This window comes from Topomyia yanbarensis, chromosome 1 (assembly GCF_030247195.1).
Source record: "Topomyia yanbarensis strain Yona2022 chromosome 1, ASM3024719v1, whole genome shotgun sequence".
NCBI lineage: Eukaryota > Metazoa > Arthropoda > Insecta > Diptera > Culicidae > Topomyia > Topomyia yanbarensis.
This window is the reverse complement of record NC_080670.1, coordinates 34,269,985-34,293,379: the sequence shown is the minus strand read 5'-3', so window position 1 is coordinate 34,293,379 and position 23,395 is coordinate 34,269,985. Positions and strand designations below refer to the sequence as shown.

Genomic DNA, 23,395 nt, shown 5'->3' with positions numbered 1-23,395 from the left:
GCGGTTAAATGGGCGTCTCACGTCACCCGAAGTGACTCTTCAGAATTGGGTGAGAAAAGTCACGTAGAGTGAGGTGATATTATTCGTCTCACGTCACACGCCGCACAGAATAGGGCCGAGGGTTGCTAAAACAAGACTGATAGAACAGTCTCCGCCAGAAAATTTGGTAACTGGGATATTCGGTCTTATTCTGCGCGGCGTGTGACGTGAGACGACCCGAAGTGACTCTTCAGAATTGGGTGAGAAAAGTCACGTACAGTGAGGTGAGTTTAGTCGTCTCACGTCACACGCCGCGCAGAATAGGGCCGATTGTTTACAAAATTCATATAAAAATGACCGTTTCGAGCGAACCTAGAACGACTCTGATCTAAAAACGAAAACAGCAGTAAAACAAACACCACCACTTTCTTTTCCCATAAAATGATAATAAATAACTTTATTGACATTGTTCGTTTGCTGAGACCTAGTCCTCTGAGATGGAAGTTATGAGTATGACATTTCTATGGTTGCTTTCCGCGCATTAAAACCGGTGCAACAATTCGTCCGTATTGGATTCCGCTTCGTTTCTTTTGCCTTTTTCTGGGCCCATCCCACCACCGTTAACCATTGGATTTAGCGATCTTTGCTTGATGTGTTCAATCAACTGCGGATTGAGTTCTTCCTCCTACGGAAATAAAATGAGTATCATAAACATGATTGACAATCGAGAGAACTTACTTTTCTCTGGATGGCAAAAATGTCGTTGTCAATTCCCACAAAGTCAGACTCGTATGATTGAACGCTAAAAAGCAGATGTGTCAATTAGTTGAAAAACTCACGATAAAAAAATGATCGTCTCTCACCTAACGTCATCAAATGCTCCCTTGGTAAAATCCTTATCGTTCAGTACCGGATTGGAACCCTCGACGGAGAAGACGTTCGTTGTTGGCACCTTCCGGCCTCCGTTGATGTCAGACGCGATGGACCCGAAATCGGTTGCCGACAGTGCCTTAAGCTGCCGATTCAGGCTACGTATTTTGATGCAGAAAGCTATCACCAGAATAGCGCAAACCAGCGCGAGTGCGGAGGCGATCACAATCAGAATTGTCTTGAGCAGTTCACTCTTTTCGTCCACTTCTTCGATGCTGGTTATGGGAACATCCTGCAGTAGAAGTTGCCGCGCTGATAGAGCGGTCTTGAGGTTCGTTACGAATACGCGGTCGTTGGAACGTCTGAAAGTTGAGGTTATGTTTACTTTGTGTGTGCGCTGAAACTGTTATGCAATGACACTAACTGTTGAATCTCGATCGCTTCGACTGCTTCGTTGTTGCGAATGAAATGTGCCCGAATGTCCGTTACCCTATCTTCGTCAGCTCGTCCTGTTTTACCAATAGTGCCTTTAACCACATCGTCTATGTTACAATCCATCTCGTAGTGTTCGCTAAATTGTTCTTCAACCTAACCAGGAAAACCACTACTGAGCAAATATGACATATATAATTAAAAACGGAATTTGACGCTTACGAAATTTTTCATTTCTGGATTATCGATTTCGCCAATGTTATTCAGGAAGACAAATTTGACCCGATTTGTCTCGGCAATGATGTAGATCTTAGCTGGAACCGTGTCGGTATGGTCGACTAAAATGAATATAACAAATGAAACATGTAGTGACCCTGACGAAGCCACTCGAAACGTGCCACTTACCCAAATCGGTGGCGACTATCGTAAATGTGTAATAACCTTTCATACTACTCTGGACCTGTGTGGCCAGTGAAAGCTGACCATTCGCCAAGTCCATGTTGAAGGGAATTGGTACAGTGGGAAGGTTAGTGCCAAACGCCTTCAAGGATTCCGCATCGATGGTGTAACTGATAACGTCATCCTCGTCCGGATCGTCAGCTATCACCTGGAAGAGAATTTTTCCGGAGTAGTCGTTCACGGTGATACCGGCCGAATAGGACGCGTAGCGAAACTTGGGAGGATTATCGTTGACGTCGTTGACTTTAATGCGAACTATCAGCCCCAATCGGGAGTCCGCCGGGAGGGGTGTCACCGGTCCGTTGATACTGTTGGTAGCGATCACACGGATTTCATGCTTGGGAATGTCCTCGCGATCTAACTCCTGGGTTAGCTGCAGGATGCGGTTCACTTTGTCCAGCTTGAACAGGTGACTGGAGTTCCCGTACGAGGCTTTGTAGAAGAGAAATGTAGTTTAGAAGAGAATAGTGAATAGTTGAAGTGTGTGTGCGTATTTATGTACTCACTGTCGATAAAGTAGAACACATTTTTCTTATCCTCCGGAGGCAATTCCGCATTCTTCGGATCGATTGCTTCCGGAATGGTTCGATTTTCCTCTAAGCCCAGCTCGTTTTCTGAAAAATTCGTTTTGTATAATGTATTAATGGCTTGTTTATGAATTAGTCATAACTTGCACCATTATAGACCGTATGGTTTTGTTATTTGAGGGGAGGAGAGAATAAACATAAACGATGACACTTATTTGCATCTGTGGCAAGAGTAAATGTTCAAGAGTCCGGCACAAGAGCAAGTTTTTTAGTTAAGGCGTTTCGAAAGGAAAATTTTTGCATGACAGCATTTTGTTTCGTATGCCTACCACCCAAGCATCTTGTACAGGTTTCGCTAATTTGGCTGTGTGATAAATTGGAACAAATCTGTTTGGCATAACAACAAAAAACAACAAAGTCTATGTTGAAAATGTTGAGGGGGAATTGGATTGATTCCAACTAAAACGAAACATACTTTATAGCTTTCATACAGAATGGTTTTTCCAATATTTGACGAAATTTGACTGTTGTTCTAAGATCATTCTAGTTGCAAGATGCAAGAAAAGGATTAGGATCATTCAAAACTATACTCGAAAGAATAGTAAATAAAACATAGCATAACGCTATCAAAGAAAAATGACAGTTTAGTGAGCTTGTTTATAAGGTGTTAGAAATTAACAACGATTCGAATCAAGTTTCTCGTACTATGGTAGAATCAGAAAATGTTCTCCATGTCCAATTGCTCACAAGTAAAAAACGCTGTATTCTTATATTAATCAGATTTTCTAAAAAACAGGATTGTTGGAAATTGGAAGGTTTAGATGGAAAAGGTTTATCAGACCTGTAAAATCTGTATCGAAAGGTGAATCCTCTTCTAGGAACTCCGGTTCCCCAGTCATGTTGATAAAGGCAATCACCACGTTAGCAGCCTCGGCAGATAGGTTTCCTCCATCCTTTGCTAAAACTTTGACCTAAAGGGCAAGAATAATCGCATTAGATATATTGATTGATATAACTTGTAGTTGGTGAAATGGGCAGACATGAGTCAAATAGATTTACGGTTAGCTGATACTCTTTCAGGTCACGAAAAATTCCGGAATAGGGATCCATCAATGCGGAGTGATTGATATACGTACATCATAGTATGCTGACGGCAAAATCATTGACAGCTGGTGAGGTGAGTAATCATCTGTGTTGAAGATTGTTTTCAACGATAAAAAGGAGAAAATTGCTATGGTGATTGGGCACTGTCGTAACAACGAAAATTGAGATTGAGTTTGAAAGAACAAAAACAGTCCCTGCCAAGTGCTATTTCAACAATCGAAATATTACCATCCAAACGTGAGAATTGTGTAAAATCATTACTTTTCAGAATAAAATATTGGACCGAGTGTACAGTAGATTTTCTCTACATCGATATTCTCAATGCTCGACTGTGTTTAAACAATATTAGTCCTGTCATGAAATTTAATTTTTCACCTTCGAAAGGATAATAAACTCATAATATAAATAAGAACAAATCTCGCGTGTGTTTTAAGCATGCTATCAAAATTCACTATGAGATGAAATTGTGGACAAACCATTAATCGCCGACTATAAATCACGGCAACAGATGAAAGAGAAAACTTTTCTCTTTCATAAAATGTTAACATCAATTCTCGACGAGTTACGGTTTGTCCGGAATTTTCTCTCACAGTGAATTTTGATAGCATGCTTATTGGCCCTTCACAAAAAATACGTGAGAAATGTTGTATTTATGCAGAAGCATGGGAATTGTGCCGTTAGACCCATCGTCAACAGAATCCTAAAAAAATATAATGCTGCTTTTTTAATTTGAATTCAATTGGTGATCTAACGTCGGTAACAAATGTGTCAATTTTTTGCACAGACGCAAATTTTACTGTACACGCCACCGAAAAACTACTTAAAATTAAGTACTTTTGACTCAATCTCGTGGTATCGTGCAGGAAAGTAAAATTAGGTAAACCGTGTTGAAGGTAGTTTCCATTTAACAACGGCAAAAATAATAACTTAACCTTGAGTTTAATTTACTTAAATTTAAGTTGAATTTGCCTAATTTTGAGTATACCCCAAACAACTCAAAAGTACCTTACTGCACGGAAGACCTCGACTGAGTCAAATCTCTCGTTTTGTTTTTGACAACACTAATAAGTGCGAAAGCGACGCACAGCTCAAAAGTACCTAAATTTAAGTTAAAAGTACTTATATTGTAGGTTATTTTATGGTTGCGTGTACATTTCTCAAATGTCCAGCTGGAACCGCTAGACCGACGTTAGGCAGACATAGCTTCATTATGAGTAAAAGGCACACCTACATTACCGACCGATACAGATAAATACCCAGCACTGCTTTACCATAGTACACCCCAAATTAAAAATGAAGGTATGATGGCCGTCTTGTATCTTTTATCATATAACCTGTCCATTCATCCAAACTCCAGTAGCACATTTGATGACAGATACATAATAATGTCCTTTATATGTAATTTAAATAAACCACAGAATCCACTTCGATCTTGGCTGTGCACATAAAAACAAAAAAATCCAAATTCAAAATAAGATCAAATTCTCGCAAGCTCTATTCGATGGTCCCTTTCGCTTCGAACTATTCACAATTGACTGTATTCACCGTTTCCTTACGCGCTGTTCGTGGTCGAACCACCGGTGCAATTACACGTTGCCAAATCGTGACCAATAACCCACCTCTGTCGGAACTCAAAACACTTTCTTACCCGATAAGATCTAGCCTCGATGGCATCGGCATTTGTCAGTACCAGCTGCGCACTGTTTTTATCCAATTTGTTCAACTGAAAGTACACATGGTCCTGGGTGGATGCTGCAACGAAATATAAACGAAAAAATATTTCCCCACACAAGTGCGGTAAATCAATTATACGGTTGGACATTTCGTTATGAGTACAATTTCTTACCGTCCTGACTGGTCAGCGAAAAAGTAACCACCCCGAAGTCTCCGCCGTCTGTATCGGTTGCACTGAAGTTGGGAACCGTTTCACCTTGCGTGTTGACCAACGGTCTCCCGTTGGCAAGGGATTCAAATCTACAAAGTGGAAGAGTTTAAAAGGTAAATCAATTAAAACTGACCTGACATCGTCGAATCGAAAACCAGAGGCAGTCACGTGTTTTGACTTCATTTTCTTACTTCAACCGTATCCTTTCGTCGTTTCTAGGGTAGTTCAGCACTGGTGCCATGTAATTGATCGGTTCCACTTGCACCGTATAGATGGCACTGGTGCACCAGCGAGGACTATTCACAACTAGCTGGTACTCGTCACCCCTGTCACAGGCCTGTGAATTGGGACACTAAATGAGTAAACTGCCTTTCATTAAGAGTTAGAGCTTGAACCTCAATTTCTACCGTCCAACTACCGAAAAAGCCCTTCAAATCGTGTCCAACTGCGAACCGTGCCACATACTCATCCGTCTGTTGCAGCGTGAACAGGTTTGCGATGTTCTCAGTGGCTATTGCCTCCGGGGAGTTGTCACCGGCTGGAAGTATGTTATCTTGATTAAAATGCTCTGACGATAGAGGATTCTGTGTCAGTCAGTGCTCGTTGATTCGTAAAAAGCAAGAAACCAAGAGATTCCATATGTGTCATGTTCGTTTTAGAAATTGGTACAATATCAGACTGCAACGTGCTGCAATGCATGTTCACTTTGATAAATCACGAGACTCTACCAGCTTCCGTTGTAACAAATTGAATGCTATACAATAAAATAAGATAGAGAGTAGCCATAACCTAGCTCGAGTAGCACGGAATCCGCAGTGATATACATCCTTAGTAACAAATTTTTATTCGATGTTGGCTTGCAGTAACTGTTTTTACCTTTCTCTCGAAGAGAAAACAAAGGAATCACTTTAAATATCTGACTTGGATGCATCAGCTATTGTCACTCACTCTCAGTCAATCCGATCCGGCTGGAATCGCTGAAGTGTGGTTGGATTCCGAATCAGTAGCAAATTTTGTGTCAAATCTAAAATTGGAATTTTTAGTCAGCGAATTCCCTGTCGGTCGGATGGCCTTGTTCGAATTTTAGCCGATATATTGCGAAACGAATTTCGAATTCGACATTCCGACTCGAACAAAACCCAGGGAATCCAATCCGACGAAAAATAGAAGAGAAATCCGGGTGGAGGTATATTTTCTGAGAATATTAGAATTAGAATTACGCAATTGATTTCAGCTAGAATATCGGCTTTAATGCACCAGCCGAATTTCGCCAGGAGCTGGTTACGCCTGTATAGAGGCAGCATAATGACACAGTTTAAGCGATGTAGCAGTTCTACACTTACTGAGAAACCCAAACAATTGTCTCAAAACTACCCAAAAATGATCTATTTTGAAGCAACCTTTTCTTGGGGGACAGCTCTTCCGGCTGATTGACTATGAGATTAGTTTTGAAATATGTTTTGAAATAAATTTGGCCAAAGAGAAGAGGTAACCATCGCGAGCTGATTTGATCTAGCCCTAACCTCAATATTGAATTAGCTCTTGCAACGGTTGGTTTCAAAATCGTCCAATGATTTTTTTCAAAATCGTCCAACGAAGGACATTCGTTGGACCAACGTTGGACGACGTAATAACCGTTCAGCAGACGTCCATCGTTGGACCCGTGTTGAACTATCCCTCTAAGAACGGTTGGTTTCAAAAGCGTCCAATAAAGGACGTTCGTTGGACCAACGTTGGACGACGTTAAACAGGCGTCCTTCGTTGGACCCGTGTTGAACGATTTTGAAACAATTTTTTGGACGTCTCAATGGGATTTGAAACAACCCGGTCAGCGTGGCAAGCAGAAAGTTAGCAAAAGTTGAGCAAAGCGAAATTGATGCTGGCAGAGTTTCTGCGAGTATTTTGCGCGATTTGTGCGAGAATTCTGGCAACGAATTCGCTCAAATGCAACAACCGTTTCTGACAGAAGCGGTTAAACCAACCGATGCTGCTCACTTTTATCCAGAATCCAGTCAGAAATGTACGGCCAAGATCTCTGCACGCTTCCTGCCACATCTTTGTCAGATGTTTTGGTCGATTCGTGCTAAATTCTACCAGGTAGGAATTGCCAGGATCTTTGCACAGTTTATGTCCGGATTATGCCATGGTTTAGCTCGGTTCTTGTCAAAATTTGCCAGAAAACGCGAGCGAAACCGTGTTCGCCTTAGCTCAACTAACCCGACAGGATACGTGCAGAAACCTGACAGGGCTGCCAAACCAAGACTTACAGAAATCTAGCAGAGCGGTCTCTGCCAGAAAATTTGCTCACTGGGCGTTTGTTACATTCAGCGATGCCAGATGTGAAGGTATGTCTTCATTTTGAAGACATTTGAAAGGCTGTGAAGACGGTTTTTTTTTCATTTTGAAGACAAATTTGTTTCGGTTGTCTGACCGATTTCTGGCTCAAAATCTAAAACCGATTCAGAATCTTGGTCGGTGAAGACAAATGAAGACATTTTTAGATGAAATGTGAAGACATTTGAAAAATATGCCTGGTATCCCTGGTTACATTTGAGTTGGAAACCATACTGACTCCATAGACTTTTCTACGGCTCATGTACGTACACGCCACATGACACAAATACTACATTACAAGCTGGTGGAAAATAATAAACAAAGACGGCAAAAGTAAATGGGATTGTTTTCAACCAGGAAACTTCATTAGTGTTCGTGAGACCGGTCGCAAAGAACTCAATTCAGAAATCCGAACTGGTTCCGGAGTAGGTTAAAGGCCCAAAAAATACGGCTCCAACGATGGACGTTTATTTAATGATTTAGAAACCAACCGTTCCTCCATTGTGGCAAGCAGAACGTTAGCAAAAATTTAGCAAAGCGAAATTGATACTGGCAGAGTTTCTGCGAGCATTTTTCGCGATTTGTGCGAGAGTTCTGGCAGAGAGTTCGCGCAAATGCAACAACCGTTTCTTGCAGAAGCAATTAAACTAACCGATGCTGCTCGCTTTTAGCCAGAATCCAGCCAGGAATGTACGGCCAGGATTTCTATACCCTCCTACCTCAACTTTGTCAGTTGTTTTGCTTGACAGACTGACAGAAATCTGTCTGTACGGTCTTTCCTTCTAAGAACGGTTGGTTTCAAAATCGTCCAATGAAGAATGTTCGTTGGACCGATTTGAAACAATTTTTTGGACGTCTCAGTGGGTTGTCAGAAAACTAAATTTTCAAAATTAAGTGGCCGCCCACTGAGAAGTCCAAAAATTTCTTCGAAATCATTCAACACTGGTCCAACGATGGACGTTCACGAGAGATAGAATATGGACTTGTTCACAAGAATTCCTGGAAAAGGCTTTTGTTCTAGACCTTTGTAGAAGACATTTAATTTCTATGTCTTTCCGTTGAAAAGATAGTTTTGGCGACCTCTATGCAGTGAAATGTAGAACTAAATTTTTCTAGTTAATAGATGACTCATATGGTGTACTAAATTTTTTTCAAACACGAATCACGACTATATTGTATCTGGCCACGTAATAGAAATGCATTATTATACCATTAGGTGAACGGAAAAAGGATTTTCAATCTCTTGTTTTGCGGAAACGACATCAAATGAGCGAACGGACAAATGACAAACCAGATGTTATTGTGCTACATCGAAGAAACGTGATCGGGAAGGTGTATAAACCACAAACAAGCAGACATTATGCTCTCGTTTTCTCCTATAATCGCTTCAAAAACTGTTGATGTTCGTGCAAGTGTCACTCATATTGCTGCGATATCTCAGTGAAAGAATAGTGCGGGTAGTGCCATTGCCTTTTTTATATTTTAATTTAAGAACTGTCAAAAAGCATCATTAATCAAAGTCAGTATATAACAATCATCAGTCGAGACCATGCAGTTGAGCCGGAACGACAGCAGGTAGCGCTCATGTTTGTATCGAACTATTGACGATGAAGTATGTCATGTCTAATAATCTGTAGAGGTCCTTTGGCAAGCATTCGAATACTGCAGGAAACGATAGTGGGGGAAATGTTGACAAAATAACGTGCGATGAATTCTAAACGCATTTCGACACTTGGAATCTCGAAGCTTGTCTGACTCTCACCACCACTAACTGGATCAATCCCACCAGGTAGCGATGGTTGGGTTGGGGTTATGAGATTTCGACTATGAAACTCCCGTAGCATGCTGCGATTCGGCGAGGAAGACGGATATGATAAAATTGCTTCCGAACCGGGACTGGAAATTTGTTGTCATTTGAAAGGTAGTCGCATATAATTTGTCGTCATTTTGAAGCTCGTTGTTGGTAGCTTCGTTAACGAATATGATTTCATTAGGATCCGATGGAAGTCTGGGTGGTGAGTAGTAGATATGACATTTTCTGAAATTCATCGCATGAGATTTGACGAAAAAATTATTGGCTTACACAATTTAAATAAGGTTCTGAGTCTTTTGGGACGCCTTAATTTATGTAGTTTTTCGAGCTTTGAGTTGACATGGAAATTACGAATAGTCTGCTAGGTAATAACTGGTTAGCAATCTATTCAAAATCTCGTCCAATGCACGAACAAATGGTTTCATTTATTTCTTTTCACAAGTGTATTCTACTTTTTTCAGAAATCGTCACCCGACTTTTTTATATGATTTAACTAATTGGCTGAGTTGTGCTGAAGTGGATTTGTTTTCATGTAGATTTAAACCAGAGATTAGTTCCGAGGATACCAAAGTTCGAAACCTGTAGACCGATCATATCGTCTAACTACCAGGTGGAAATATCACTTAAGTTGTTACTGAACATACGATCGAAACATATTTGACACATTTGGAATATGGAGGAGGATGATAAACTAGTAGGGGTACATCGTCGGTCCAGATGTTTTTTTTTATCTATTTGAGGATTTCTGGGAAGCGTATGATTCCATGAAACGGCTTCACATAATGCTAGCACAGAAAACAGACGTCCATCTTCATCATTCAACTTGTGTAAAATCTCTAACGGTTTCGAAGGTAGTTGGGATATCCAAACCAGGTGCGCTACTGTCGTCAAGGTTTTTGTGGCTAAGTTCGACAGAATTGACAGCGGTTATTCCTCTACCCACCCTCTAAGAACGGTTGGGCACCCACTGAGACGTCCAAAAAATTGTTTCAAAATCGTTCAACACGGGTCCAACGATGGACGTTTGTTGAACGGTTATTTGGACGTTGTCCAAATTGGTCCAACGAACGTCCTTCATTGGACGATTTTGAAACAAACCGTTCTTAGAGGGCACCCACTGAGAAGTCCAAAAAATTGTTTCAAAATCGTTCAACACGGGTCCAACGATGGACGTTCGTTGAACGGTTATTTGGACGATGTCCAAATTGGTCCAACGAACGTCCTTCATTGGACGATTTTGAAACCAACCGTTCTTAGAGGGCAGTCAAATGATTCCGGAACCGGTTCGGACTTCCAGCATGAATTTCAGCTCAAATGCATCACCCGATAGAGTCGGAATCGGTTGTTTTCTTTGAGCAAGATTCCATACTGAATCCATTCAGGATTTCGAACCGGTTCCGGAATGGATTTGACGGATAGTTGAGATAGGTTGGTGTGGCGGCGCTAGTGTTTATCGTATATTAATTCAAATGTTTACACACGATTATGGATGTCTGTCCTCTGTGATGCTAGATAGATCAAAACTAATGTTTAGAATTGCATTGATTGGGTAAATCGATTCGTTTATGTGTTTAATTGAAGCATGATTATAAGTCACGAATCGTACCAGGTATAAAACCATGCTGACATTGGTAGGCTGATCAAACATGAAAAATCAGTGGCTTGGAAATGTAGCGTGAATTACACCAGCCACGGTGTGGTTCCTTATGGTCCCGCAATATATTCGGCCAGAATACCACCTATCTGCTTATCAAATGGTCTTGCTCCTATGCGTTACTCACCTGCCTGTATACCGACCAGTCTGTAGAGAATCTTGGCATTCGGTGTGTTTCTATCGTCTCGGTCAGTTGCCTCGAACCGTTCCACCACTGGTGCTCCTTCGACTGTATCTTCTTTTAGCTTCAGCTCTGCAAACTGGGGCATGACCGGTTTCTGATCGTTGATATCCAACAGAATCAACGTGAACTGCGTTTCGACTGAATTCTTCCGACCGGATCTATTGGGGTTATCTTGGGCCTTTAAGCCAATGATAAATTGATCCAGACCCCCATCGCGATCTAGCACCAGGTTGTTCTCCTTCACCGCCACCAATCCGGTTTGATGCAACCGTTCACCGGGAACTGTTTCCACAAGGCGACGTATCTCGAAAAAGCCCTGCAAGTTCTGGCCCAACTTCGAATCGATTTCGAACGTTACGGTGTAATACGGTTCATCCCGGTCCAGATCATCCACATCGAGACGAACGATTTCTGTCCCGGAAGGTGATTTCTCGAAGATTTCTACCTTCTCGACAGTAGTCTTGAACGAAGGAATTTTGTTGTTTGTGTCGGTTATAGTGATTCTAATCGTTCCTTCCGTCTCAAAAGTACCATCACTGAGTGTGATGTTCAGTTGAATGAAGTAGGTGATTGGAACGTCACAATCTATTGGTTTCTCCGATGGGCTTACCAGTATATAGCCTAAAGAATTGATTGAGAATAGTCCGGCGTGTGCGGGATCCTGGGGACTAAGATATCATTGTCGGTATCATTGTCTGGATTCATATTTACGATATATCTACTTACGTTAACGAATACACGATCTGATTATGAAGTGGGCCATCTATGTCCCGAGCAATGATGTTACCTACTATGGTTCCGCTTTCAGCTTCTTCCATAACGGATCGCTCGATCGATAATGTATTATCAACAAATTCCGGTGCATTATCATTTACATCATCTATCTGTAGAACGACGATCGCTTCCGTGTTGCCCGGTGGAACAATCTGGTTCAAATCCACCAATTTCACCGTTAGAAAGAGTGTCTCGTATTTTTCGTAGTCCAGCTTTATATTGATCACGTTTTGCTCAAGTTCTGGGTTCACTCGAATTTTCCCGCTAACTCGATTTGGGTTGCTTTTGTCTACGTCGATTATGAGGCAGCTGCGAATTAAACGAATGGTTAAACATCTACGTATCCAATCACAGACTGTTCGCTTACTCTTCAAATACATCCGGAGAAACTTGTAAACCACCTTTTACAGCGTAACTGTTCTGCCAATCTATACTGAATTGTAGTTCGGCTGTAGTATCCGGGTCAGAGCCTTCGATTTCTGCTATCACTCCATCTATCTCGGCAGCTGTATTCGGAGCAGAGTTCTCTTCAATATGTATTCTTCCACGAGGCTGAAATGTTGTTTTGTTTTTATACAGAATTGTAGGAACTAGATGACCCCACTTAAATGACACTTACCACTGTAATCAAAGGTGGTTTGTTGTTAACGTCCAGCACGGTGATAACTAGCTGCGAGAACACATGGTGAAGCGGTTCCTGTTTGTCCGTTTGGAGCGTATCCCGTGCCTCCAGTTGAACGATTACTTCGGAAGCTACGTCCCAGTCGAAAACATCATCGTGAGCAATACTGATCTGGAAGCTAAAGGTGGGCAAAGATGCATATTCGTTTGGGTCTTCGGTGTTTTCTAATCTCGTGACTGTCAGATCCGTTTGTATTCGGCCAAGAACCGCAAGAGTCACGTTGTCATCTACATCCCGATCGGTGATGTGCACTGTAACCAGGGGATGATTCGCCCCGTCAGTCTCATTGATGGTAGCTTCGTAGGTTTCATAATCGAACACGGGAACTTCGTCGTTCCAGTTCATCAGCTCAATGTTCACAACTTGCTGGGTGATGTGTGGTATGTCAGCCGTCTCGGTGGCCGTCACGATTAGCTGGAACTGCTGCCGTTCAGGCAACTCGTAATCCAGTTGGTCGGTATTAACAATAGTCAGCGTAAAATTTACAAATTGGTAGCCACTGTTCGGAACAATACTGAACGAATCGGCATTCAGCAGTTCCTGTTCGGCGACTTTTTCGTTCAACCTAACGGTGTAGGTTGCGTGGGGTCCCTAATAAAAGACAGTAAGACTGCACTTAGAAGAAAAGCTGTTTAAAGATTAACCTCACCAAATCAACGTCCTCAATACTGAATCGCTCGAACGGCAATTTCATCAGTGTGTTCTCCCAGAAGGCCATCTGCGTCGGGTCAACGTCGAAAACGGGTGCGTTGTCATTTTTGTCGTCAAGAATAATGGCTGCCTCATTGATAGTTGCGTAACTATTATTGTGGCATTTGAAGGCTGTTATCTGCAAAAAATCAGAACGGATCATTTGTACTGTTATCTTCGTCAAGAATGCATACAAACCGTAAACTGATAGAGTTCGTTCTTCTCCGCATCCCGGTTGATAGCAGCCACACGCAGGAGGCCAGTCGAAGCATCGATAGCGAAATATTTTGCATCTACGTAACAAAATCGGTCGAGAACATAGCGAATGTAAGAATAGTAAAACTACTCACATGCTTGCACCTCCGTGTGCAATTCGTAGCAAATCGCTCGTCTTAGTCCGGTGTCCCCATCGATAGCTGTCACCGTTGTCTCGAAAGGTTCTTTCTCAGGAATTCGCTGGGTCGTGAAGGGACGGGTGAATATTGGTGGTCGGCTTTCTACGTTTTGTACCTGCACGACGAAGCTAACCTCGAGGCTGTGGGTCTTGTTCAGATCATGCACTGTAGCGGAAAAGCTGTATACAGCCCGTTGTGTGTAGTCTAAGGCTTTCAACACTCTGGATATTAAAATTCGTACATTTTCAAAGAAAGATAACATTTCGACTACTACCAAAGAACCTACCTCAGAGTGAATTGCTTGTTATAATCGTCTATGTTCGCTGATTCTTCTAAACTAAATAGTGTTGCTTCTTCCGAAGGAAGCTCAAAGTCCAACAGGTTCGTGTCGAAACCTTCAATTTCGCCATCCACAAATCCGTCAGCGTGTCGTATGGTGTAGTTACAGTCGGAGAGAAAGTTGGCCTGGAGCTCGTCCACTTTGCAGGGACCTCCGCTGGACATTACCGGAGCATTATCCAGAATATTTATCAACGTTACAGCAATGAAGACCACGTTTCGCGAATCGCTTCCTACTACCAGGGACAAGATTGGGTTCTTATCGGAAAGTTGTTCGTAATCGAGTCGATTGCTGATATTAATATACCAATTGTTGTCCTCCTGCAGCAGTATGGCACCAAGGTGGACAGGCGGATTTTCCAACCGAATCGTGCTGCCTCGATAGTTGAGCTGAACCATCTTGTAGGGAGGTTCTATTTCCTCCCACATCGAGACAGGCAGTAGCGGTGGATTCGAAGCGTATTCGCCGACCACAATTCTCTTCTCGTCCATTGATAGAAGGTATGGCTCATCCCAGTCACCCGGCGGTAAGTCTTGGGCACGGATCAACGGTATGACAGTTAAAAATATTAACGCGATCTGTTGGTGGGAAGAGGAGTGCATATTAATGATCGCTTGGGATAAAAAAACAAATCTATTCTGGATACTTTTCATACGCATGAACGTTTCATGCAAATTAAAAAAAGTGCATGATTTCCGTAATTTTAGAAAATTTAAATAATTTTCTATCAATTCAAGTATTGCTAAAAAAATCGAAAAAATTACGACAAGTTTATTAATTTTCAATCCAATTTTGCTCGAATTCCGACGAATTTTATGCAACTGGCAACTCTGTATGCTCTATTTTCGAATCTTTGCCACAATTCTGGCAACAAAATGTATGTTTTTGTTTTAAATTGTTCCTGCAGTTATGATGCTGGTAATGTTTTGTTTTGATTTCATCGAGCACTGAAACTTTCAAAACGTGAATTTCGAGCAATAATTTTTTTTCATGACATTTCAAACCATCATTGGTCATTTTTTTCACCCATCTACTGGATCTAAAGGATTTCAAATATAAAGTATATTTTTTGAATTAGAGGTATTTTAAGACAATTAAGTTTTTTACACAGAAAGTGCAATAACTCTGGAACGGTTGAGATTTGATGGTATGTGTAGAACGAATTTTTCTCCAAATACCGTCGTGCGGGGCTACTTTGCGAACTTTAGTTTTTTTAATATTTACTAACAGACGCGCTTTTATTTGTTTTATTATACCTTTGACATTTGTAGAGCCATGTCTTTTAAACATGTTGCATATGCCTTTTGTCATTTTTATCAACACAAAACAAACAAAACACTTCAAGGGTAGATAAAAGGGAGTGGAGGCTCGTAAAATAAGACTGCTCAACAAATCTTAAAATCTTAAGTGAACCGAGGCCACATACTATTTTTCGGAAAGAAGAAGAAAAAAGTTGAAAAATGGCGCTTTCCGTTTGTTTCTAGTATCTAAGGAACGGTTTTAATGAGCATTTGAAGATTTTTGTGTCTTTAAAAAAGTTGTTTTTAATATCATTATCAACAACTTTACCGAAGATACCAAGCCTCTAAATAATGTTTTGAGTTTATTCTCCTTAATTATGTCCAAGAGAATTAATTACCAAAATTGTTTTTTTCAAGAGATGCTCTGTATTATGTTGTATAATTTCTTTGAAGACATTGAACCTCCAAAGTTGGTGGTTGCGAAATAATGTGATCTTGGCCGTGAACAAACTGGTTTCGAATCTTTATTTCGAAATTCTTGATATAAAAAATGCATAACTTGAGAACGTGGCTTTGTGTACTAATTACGCAATCAATTTAGCACTCAAATATACGTCATAAATATCCCCTTATTCCACTTCTTTTTTGCGAAATTTTCAATCCCACCTGGCTATTTTTATAATTGATAATTCAAAAAAAAATTAAATGCTCTTAAGAACCTATTCTGACATACTAGAAATAAACTGATATTGCCATTTTTCATTGTTTTTTCTTTTTTCTATCCGAAAAACAAAATGCAGTCTCACCTAGAAAAACTCTAGTAAGAGAACTGCGGAGAGAAAAACAGCATTTTTGGCAACGTATGCTCCAGCATTGTATGGCAACACGTCCAATGTTATAAGGATAGGCAATGTTCGATTGGATTCGTTTTTTGACAGCTTAACGCGAATCCAATCGATCCAAAATGGAGTCTCCGCAGTTCTCTTTCTAGAGTTTTTCTAGTCTCACCCACTCAAGTTTTTCTGACAAGTAACGTTGTAAATGTTAAATTAAAATGAATCCCTTATTTTAGAAAATGCGATAAATGCGTGATGCTTTATTGTTGAAAAAGCCTCTGATATCAGTGTAAATTAATGGTATTTCAATAAAAGTAAATAAAACTGGTTAGTTTATATTTTATACCGAATTCAAAAAGTGTGCAAAGTAGCCCTCAGCTAGTCTACAAAAAATATTTTTGAACGCTATATTAACAACTTTTTTATGTGAACCAATTCTGCTCATATTTGGCATACATAATACATACACGATGACGATAAATCTGTGCTGATATGATACAAATCCATCGATTATTAAAGGAGTTATAATTCGTCAAAATTGAAAAATTGATAAAAAGTGCGCAAAAAGCCCTGCATGACGGTATGACAGTAAATCACCCCTCGAGAGGATCTTAATCATGAACCAAACACCCGGTAGATATTGTCATTATCTCATATACTTGGTTCGAAACCGAGAGGTACGAAATAATGTCACAATAGGCTTTACTGCCATAATAGGCACATTACCCTAAATAAAATGGTAAAAACGAAAGGAACTGGTAGCAGCTTGGCGAATGTTATTTATTTATTTTTCTTTATCCACACTCACCGGAAAGTAAAAAAAAATCGGGTAGCGCCAACGGAAGGGGGCAGTTGTGAATTGTTCCTGTATCGCTGTTTTTTTCCGATAAGATAAACTGCAATTAAATTTCTGATGCGCGGCAATCGTTATTTCGTCCTCTTTTTGGGTTGATAGGTAAAGCCCGAAAAAAGCGTACTAATTGTTTGCTCAGGCCTTTTGTTTCACTTCCTACGAAAATTTAATTTAATATTGGCATTTCACGCACCATGCTGGGTCGCCTGCTTTTCTGACAGGGGAGGAGAACACGTTTTCCGGTAAATTGCTTCAATCGCTCGTTCCTCGGATTGAGGAAAGTTTCACTTCCAATAAGCGTTCGCATTCTGATATAATATTCGTTTCATGTTTTAATGAACAATAAAAATTGTACGAGTTCAAAGCTTCCCAAAATTGAACAAGGAATAATTGAGAGCCGTTCGTTATGCGTCATTACGATTCCATATCGCATCCACCCGCACGATTGATTAGCTCACACTTGTCAATCGTATATTCCTGACACATGATGACTAATGCCCCGATCCAATTGGATCTGTAATCAGCAAATAACACACCAACAAATTGGCGTTATTGAATTAGAAAAGCAAAAATTTCCCACCCTTTCGTCATGGCTCCCCCTCGGAGATATGGATGCGATTGGGATGCTGACGTGTGCAAGGACATCGTCACTGTTGTGCTATCTTCGGACAAACGCCATTTTGGGGTAAACTGAGTTAAATATGCCATATTGCTGGTCTAAAAAATCTCTACAAAATGGCGTTTTCGGAATTTTGACATCCTACTTGGTTACTGAGATATAGCAAGAAACGTGCTGAGAAATTCTGTGATATTTGCTTAAAATTACTGTGTCTGGGCATTGGCAAAAGTTATCTTGATGGATTAGATGTTTTTCTATGTAAAAATGTCTGAGAAACACAATGGAAAAATCATTTTTTAAATAAAAACACACGAAATGTGAGAAAAAAGCAATTTTAGTTTTAAACTGGAAATATAGCATATTTGGCAACACTGTATCCAAAATTTTTTATTTTTCCTAGTTTCCCTGAGTCATTTCCTTTAAAATGCATCTCACCGATTGTTTATAGACCAAATAAAGCCAAAGATATAAATAAAAGTTAATAATTGATGATTTTTTTCTATGGAAAATTTTCCAAGCACGATTATGACACGCCATACAAATTTTGTCATCAATACACACCTATGACACGTATGAGTGCGACTTTTGTTTACATGTTTAGCAAAAACTCCTAATATAGTCAACCGATCTTCATAATATTTGAGAGATTAATACAGAATAGACAGAAGCATCAATTGTATTCTCTGAATTGTTACCACTATTTACCAATTGCAAGATATTCAATCTCAATCTTTAAAAATCGTTTTTTCTGGAAATGTGCAAAATGGCGCTTGTCATAAGATAGCACAACAGCGACGACATGGGGAATGGGACACACCACAAGCGAGATGGATTATCATCAAGAAGATAATCCCAATCCCGTGAGATTTGAAGTTTCTGCGGTAGCGCGAGAAGTTGGTGAAAATGTTGAGCTATTTGAGATTTGTGGTGTTCTAATAAGTCGTGGAAACTCCTCGTTTAGTCCTAAATTGCTTAGTCCAGTAGCTGTTTGCTTCGACTTTGTGTCTATACTTACTTGGGCTGTTATTTTTGACGGCCTCTCAACAGATTTTTTTTAGTTTTTTCAAGGAATCTTATCCATCTATAGTTGTTATGAGCAGTAACAGATGGTTTCACCAGGGGATCGTCAGAGCCGTACTTTTCTTTGAGCCAAAAGAGTATTATGATTAGTTGTTGGTAATGGCGTAGCATCTTTTTACATTTAAAGTGGGTAAAGGGTAAACATAAGTGCAATAATGAGGTGCTAGATGGGAGTGTGTAGCACGCAATCAAAAAAGACTGGAACGTGTGAACGCACCCCACCCTCAGTGGGTTGTCAGTCGCGGGATGACGGCAGCACGCCCAGTGAGCAAATTTTCTGGCAGAGAGCGCTCTGCTAGATTTCTGTAAGTCTTGGTTGTCAGATTTCAGCGCGTATCCTGTCGGGTTAGTTGAGCTAGGGCGAAATCGGTTTCGCTCGCGTTTTTTGGCAAATTTTGACAGGAACCGAGGAAAACCCTGGCATAACTGTGCAATGATCCTGGCAATTTCTACCGCGTAAAATTTAGCACGAATCGAGCAAAACATCTGACAAAGATATGGCAGGAAGCGTGCAGAGATCTTGGCTGTACATTTCTCGCTGGATTCTGGATAAAAGTGAGCAGCATCGGTTGGTTTAACCGCTTCTGTCAGAAACGGTTGTTGCATTTGAGCGAATTCGTTGCCAGAATTCTCGCACAAATCGCGCAAAATGCTCGCAGAAACCCTGTCAGCATCAATTTCGCTTTGCTTAACTTTTGCTAACTTTCTGCTTGCCACGTTGACCGGGCGGGAGCTGCCAACAAAAAAAACCGCATGGGTCAGAAGTTTTTAGAGCCGGTTGAGTGCAGTGCAGACGCGAATGGGTAGCCTTGTGCGGCTGGAACAAAACGGAAAGCCTGCTACCCGGCGATAAGTGAAGAACAATTTTTACATTTCAGTTGCTGTGTACTTCCCGGAGAAAACTCGGCACATTTAGTGAAAGCAGTTTTCGGCATTCTCATGTTCCCATCAACCGGAACCGTGTGTGTTTGAGTAAACGAGAGATCGAGCGTTTCGGGAATATCCAGCTCGTTCGATACCGCCGGTGAACAAGAAGAACAACATTTTCCGACAAGAGCGTGAGGATCGGTGGTAAAAAGGGCGGTTTCTCCCTATCGGATCGCGAATCCCAAGAATCCAAGTGCGTACGGCGAGTGAGTGAGCACGTGTCGTTCTACTTCTGAATCTCGAAAAAGCACTGTTGGCAGACGGGCGTTGCAGGGACCGGTACAAAAAGTGACATGCATGGATGCAACCAGTTCGCGAAGGAAATACGATGAATAAGTATAAAGCAGTACCTTCGCCAGTGGCCTTGGGAAAGAGAAAAAGCGAAAGATACTAGGAGCTTCCGGAAGAATGCCGTCCGACCATGACGAAGCAGCAGATGTGTGTTCTGGCCAAGCTCTAGAATCCCTATGCCCAGGAAAGGAACGTGAGGAGGTCGCAACGGTTGAGCGGTAAGTCTGCACAGTATCTCCTTTTCATCTTGCATTTCACTTCAGCATTCATGTTTGGGTTAGCTAGCCTTTTTCTTGTTTTGCAGTCTCTCAAGGGCACGCTACAGATTCGCTGGGCGCTATTTGGGTATGGTGAAAGATCAAGTGGATTATTTTCACAATATGCACACTTTTCACTTTCATTCCCAACGCAAAAGTTATCAGGATAGCCGAACAGACACACGAACCTTGTCGAACAAGATTAGCTACCAGGAGTTCGAAGGAATGTACGATTTTATTCTTTCTTGTGCGATTGCCATTCGAAATCCGTCGCTTATGGAGTTCTCCAGTAGACCCACGCATTACAAACTCGAATCGGTGACCACAGCGTCGATCTTAATGCTGTAGGCAGGCATGTAGACGCGATAGTCTTTCATAAAATACTTGTCGTTAGTGATGTCATTCGCTTACGATAAGTTCAGAACATCATAATTCTAAGCAATTCTTGGCGAACTTTGGAGATAACTGTTACGGCTGAAAATCGCTGAGTCAGCTCTTTCGAAATCTTTACAATTTTAGATGATTATTTTTGATCCGAAACAAGATCAGATATGGTTCGATTGAATTATATGTGTATGAAGTCGAACAGTCTTCGATGAAGAATCCTGTTCGACATTCATTTTAACGAAGAAAGAAACAAATAATGGGAGATTTTGAAAATTAAGACATCCCCTGGCTCGTCAAAGCAAGAATCTGATCATCTATCATTACTCGATGTATGGTTGAATGCTACCGATTTGCTTAGTAAATGGCAAAAAAATACAAAAAACAAAAACAGATCAAGAAAGCATCTTTGTTTCACTCACTTGTGCAAAATTTCAGGGACATAACCAGAATGTCGAGACGCTGCATCAGATATTAATTACCAGGACTGGTAATTAAAATCTAATGCACTGTTATCAACAATTCACCAACCAGATCAGGACCTCTAAAAAATCGTCTTATCAGTATACTGGTCTCGATATACAGTCGCCTTAGTAGGTACTCCGTCTATTGCTTTCAAATACTAAGCATCAACTGATTTCACGAATCAATTGTTCATGATTCGCGACTAGAATTTACAGGAAATGAACGATATTTAAGCACGAACGAGCGTCGAGCGAATCTTTTGGAAATCGAGTTTTCCGTCGGTAATAGATATAACGGTTGATGAACGAACACATGTTCATATAAATGCTTCGGATTTTTTTTTATGATAGAGGCAAGTTGAATTCCCCAACAAAACGTTTGGTCGGTGAACCGATACTCCGTCCGTCACCTTCAAACACATATCGTTAGCTGATTTCACAGTCTCCCGTGAAAATGCTCTGCATTGAACTTATATTTAAAATTTCACAAAACTTTAAAATTTCGTATTTCTACTTCGCTTTCGAGAGATTTTCCGAAAATTATTTTTTATGATCATACATACTTCCAAATTGAATTAAACCTGGTGAAAATTCTTCTGGCGGATGTCCAATTTTCCATCGGTGACAGCGAAATTCTGTACAACTTCTGTTATATTCACTAGTCTAAGTAAAATTGTTCATTCTTTACATGATAAATGCCGCAACTTTCAACAACTTCATTTTATCGGCGCAGAACCGTAACGTGCTGTGGGACGCCAGTCTTAGAAGAACGCTGTTTTATTGATCCGCTCTATCAACTTAGTGAGGATAAGTCATAAAATGAATCAGCAAAAATAAGCCTTTTTCCATGTACACACTAAACTGTTGTTCGAAAATCGAACTGAAAAAGAAAACCAAAGTAAACATCCCAGGAGTGCAAAGCTGATACTCCGCCAAGGGTACCAGAAGACGACGCCATGGCCCTAGTTCATGGTTCTGTTTTCGTGACATGAAATCGTGATTGTTATAGAATTCAGGGCACTTTATTTACGATTTTGGGAACAATTTATTTTTCCGTGCGATGTAATTAAATTATATTGCGGAAATTTGCGAATTGGTGAAAAACCAGCTTGCAATTGCGATTCGAAAGAAAAGGGCCGTTGAAGTGACTCGTATTTTTGTGGTTTAGGCGAGGTGGAAAGATAGCTTGCAGAACAGCATAAACTCACCGAAATATTTGCTCATACTTTCCATTGTTGAAAACGAAACTCGCAAAAAACCCCTTCCCCCCTCCTTTAGAGTGTGCAAAACCTCCATCACTTACCATTATTGTATTCCGATGACCATTCATATTCTCTCATGTGCAGTTGAATCTGCTTTACAGCTCTTTCCAAAATGTATTGCCAATGCAGGGGAGGATACTTCCCGCGCCAAACGCAGTTTGAACTTTGCTACTGGAATCGTTTCCCGGGAATTTTATTTTCCCTCACTTATCATTTTTTTTTACCAAAATGGACGTGTTTCGTTGTTTCTCGGCGCTTTTCACTATTTCGCTTCACAGCTGCTATTCAATTAAAATCTGCTATGGAACAAAGTACAATGGGAAGCCTTTTTAACGAGCTGCGCACTTGAATGCCTTTTGGGTTTTTTTTCTTTGGCAAAATATTTCGATTTTACAAGTTTACTGTATTCATCCTGTGTGAGTCATTCAGTTTCTTTTGTTCGTCTTATCAAGACAAACATCTTCCGTACATTCTCTGTTCAGTTGAAGTGTGCAAATAAATAATCGATTAAAGATAATATTCTTTCTTATTGAATGTTCAGTTCATTTGCACTCCCAACAATAAATGGTAAGTCGCATTTAAAGAAAATTAGAGGAAAGTTAAAGCCATCTCGAGATTGAGTAAGTCACGAACCAAGAGCAAACAGTTTCATTTGCAATTGGCTATCTTCTTGAGTCCCCACTCGCAAGGATATTGGTTTTCGTCACTTCCGCCTTCTACAAGATCCAGCTGTTGAATTTGCTTTTCTTCGATTGCTTCTGGTACACATCAGTCCACAAACGCGATCCGGTTTTCTTTCGGCTGGGGTAGCTTTATGTTTGCACCCGCTTCGAATCGTGATACGATGTTTACATGGTATTCAACGACTAGCAACTGACAGCTTAGAATTGTACTTTAACTCCAAGAATTGTCCACCTGATTGACCGATCGACCGACCGATTTGTTCAGAAATTGACGCGTTATTGACGGGAAACGACTGTTGTACAGTTGTACAGCTCAACTCGGCTGGCTGCGGCACTCCGACTGCGGTATCAATTTTTTGGCCCCGTTATCGCTATC

The 23,395-nt window shown here is 40.7% G+C and overlaps 1 protein-coding gene across 2 annotated transcripts; it reads right to left on the bottom strand.

Moving 5' to 3' along the window:
* Positions 1-419: 419 nt before the first annotated feature.
* LOC131677343 (cadherin-23-like) lies at positions 420-23,395 on the bottom strand. Of its 2 annotated transcripts, none has more exons than XM_058957092.1 (22): positions 23,252-23,395; positions 22,378-22,810; positions 14,069-14,700; positions 13,738-14,003; positions 13,586-13,680; positions 13,347-13,526; positions 12,635-13,288; positions 12,383-12,567; positions 11,968-12,324; positions 11,185-11,909; positions 5,652-5,794; positions 5,448-5,593; positions 5,218-5,345; positions 5,020-5,123; positions 3,109-3,238; positions 2,247-2,354; positions 1,687-2,172; positions 1,504-1,619; positions 1,274-1,437; positions 843-1,211; positions 718-781; positions 420-664 (listed from the first exon to the last, which is right to left on the bottom strand). In XM_058957092.1, the coding sequence occupies exons 2-22, from the start codon at positions 22,402-22,404 to the stop codon at positions 521-523; spliced, it is 5,223 nt and encodes a 1,740-aa protein (XP_058813075.1). In that variant the 5' UTR covers positions 22,405-22,810; positions 23,252-23,395; the 3' UTR covers positions 420-520. The 2 variants fall into 2 exon arrangements, with proteins under 2 accessions (XP_058813075.1, XP_058813076.1); XM_058957093.1 differs by having other exon boundaries at positions 22,378-22,635.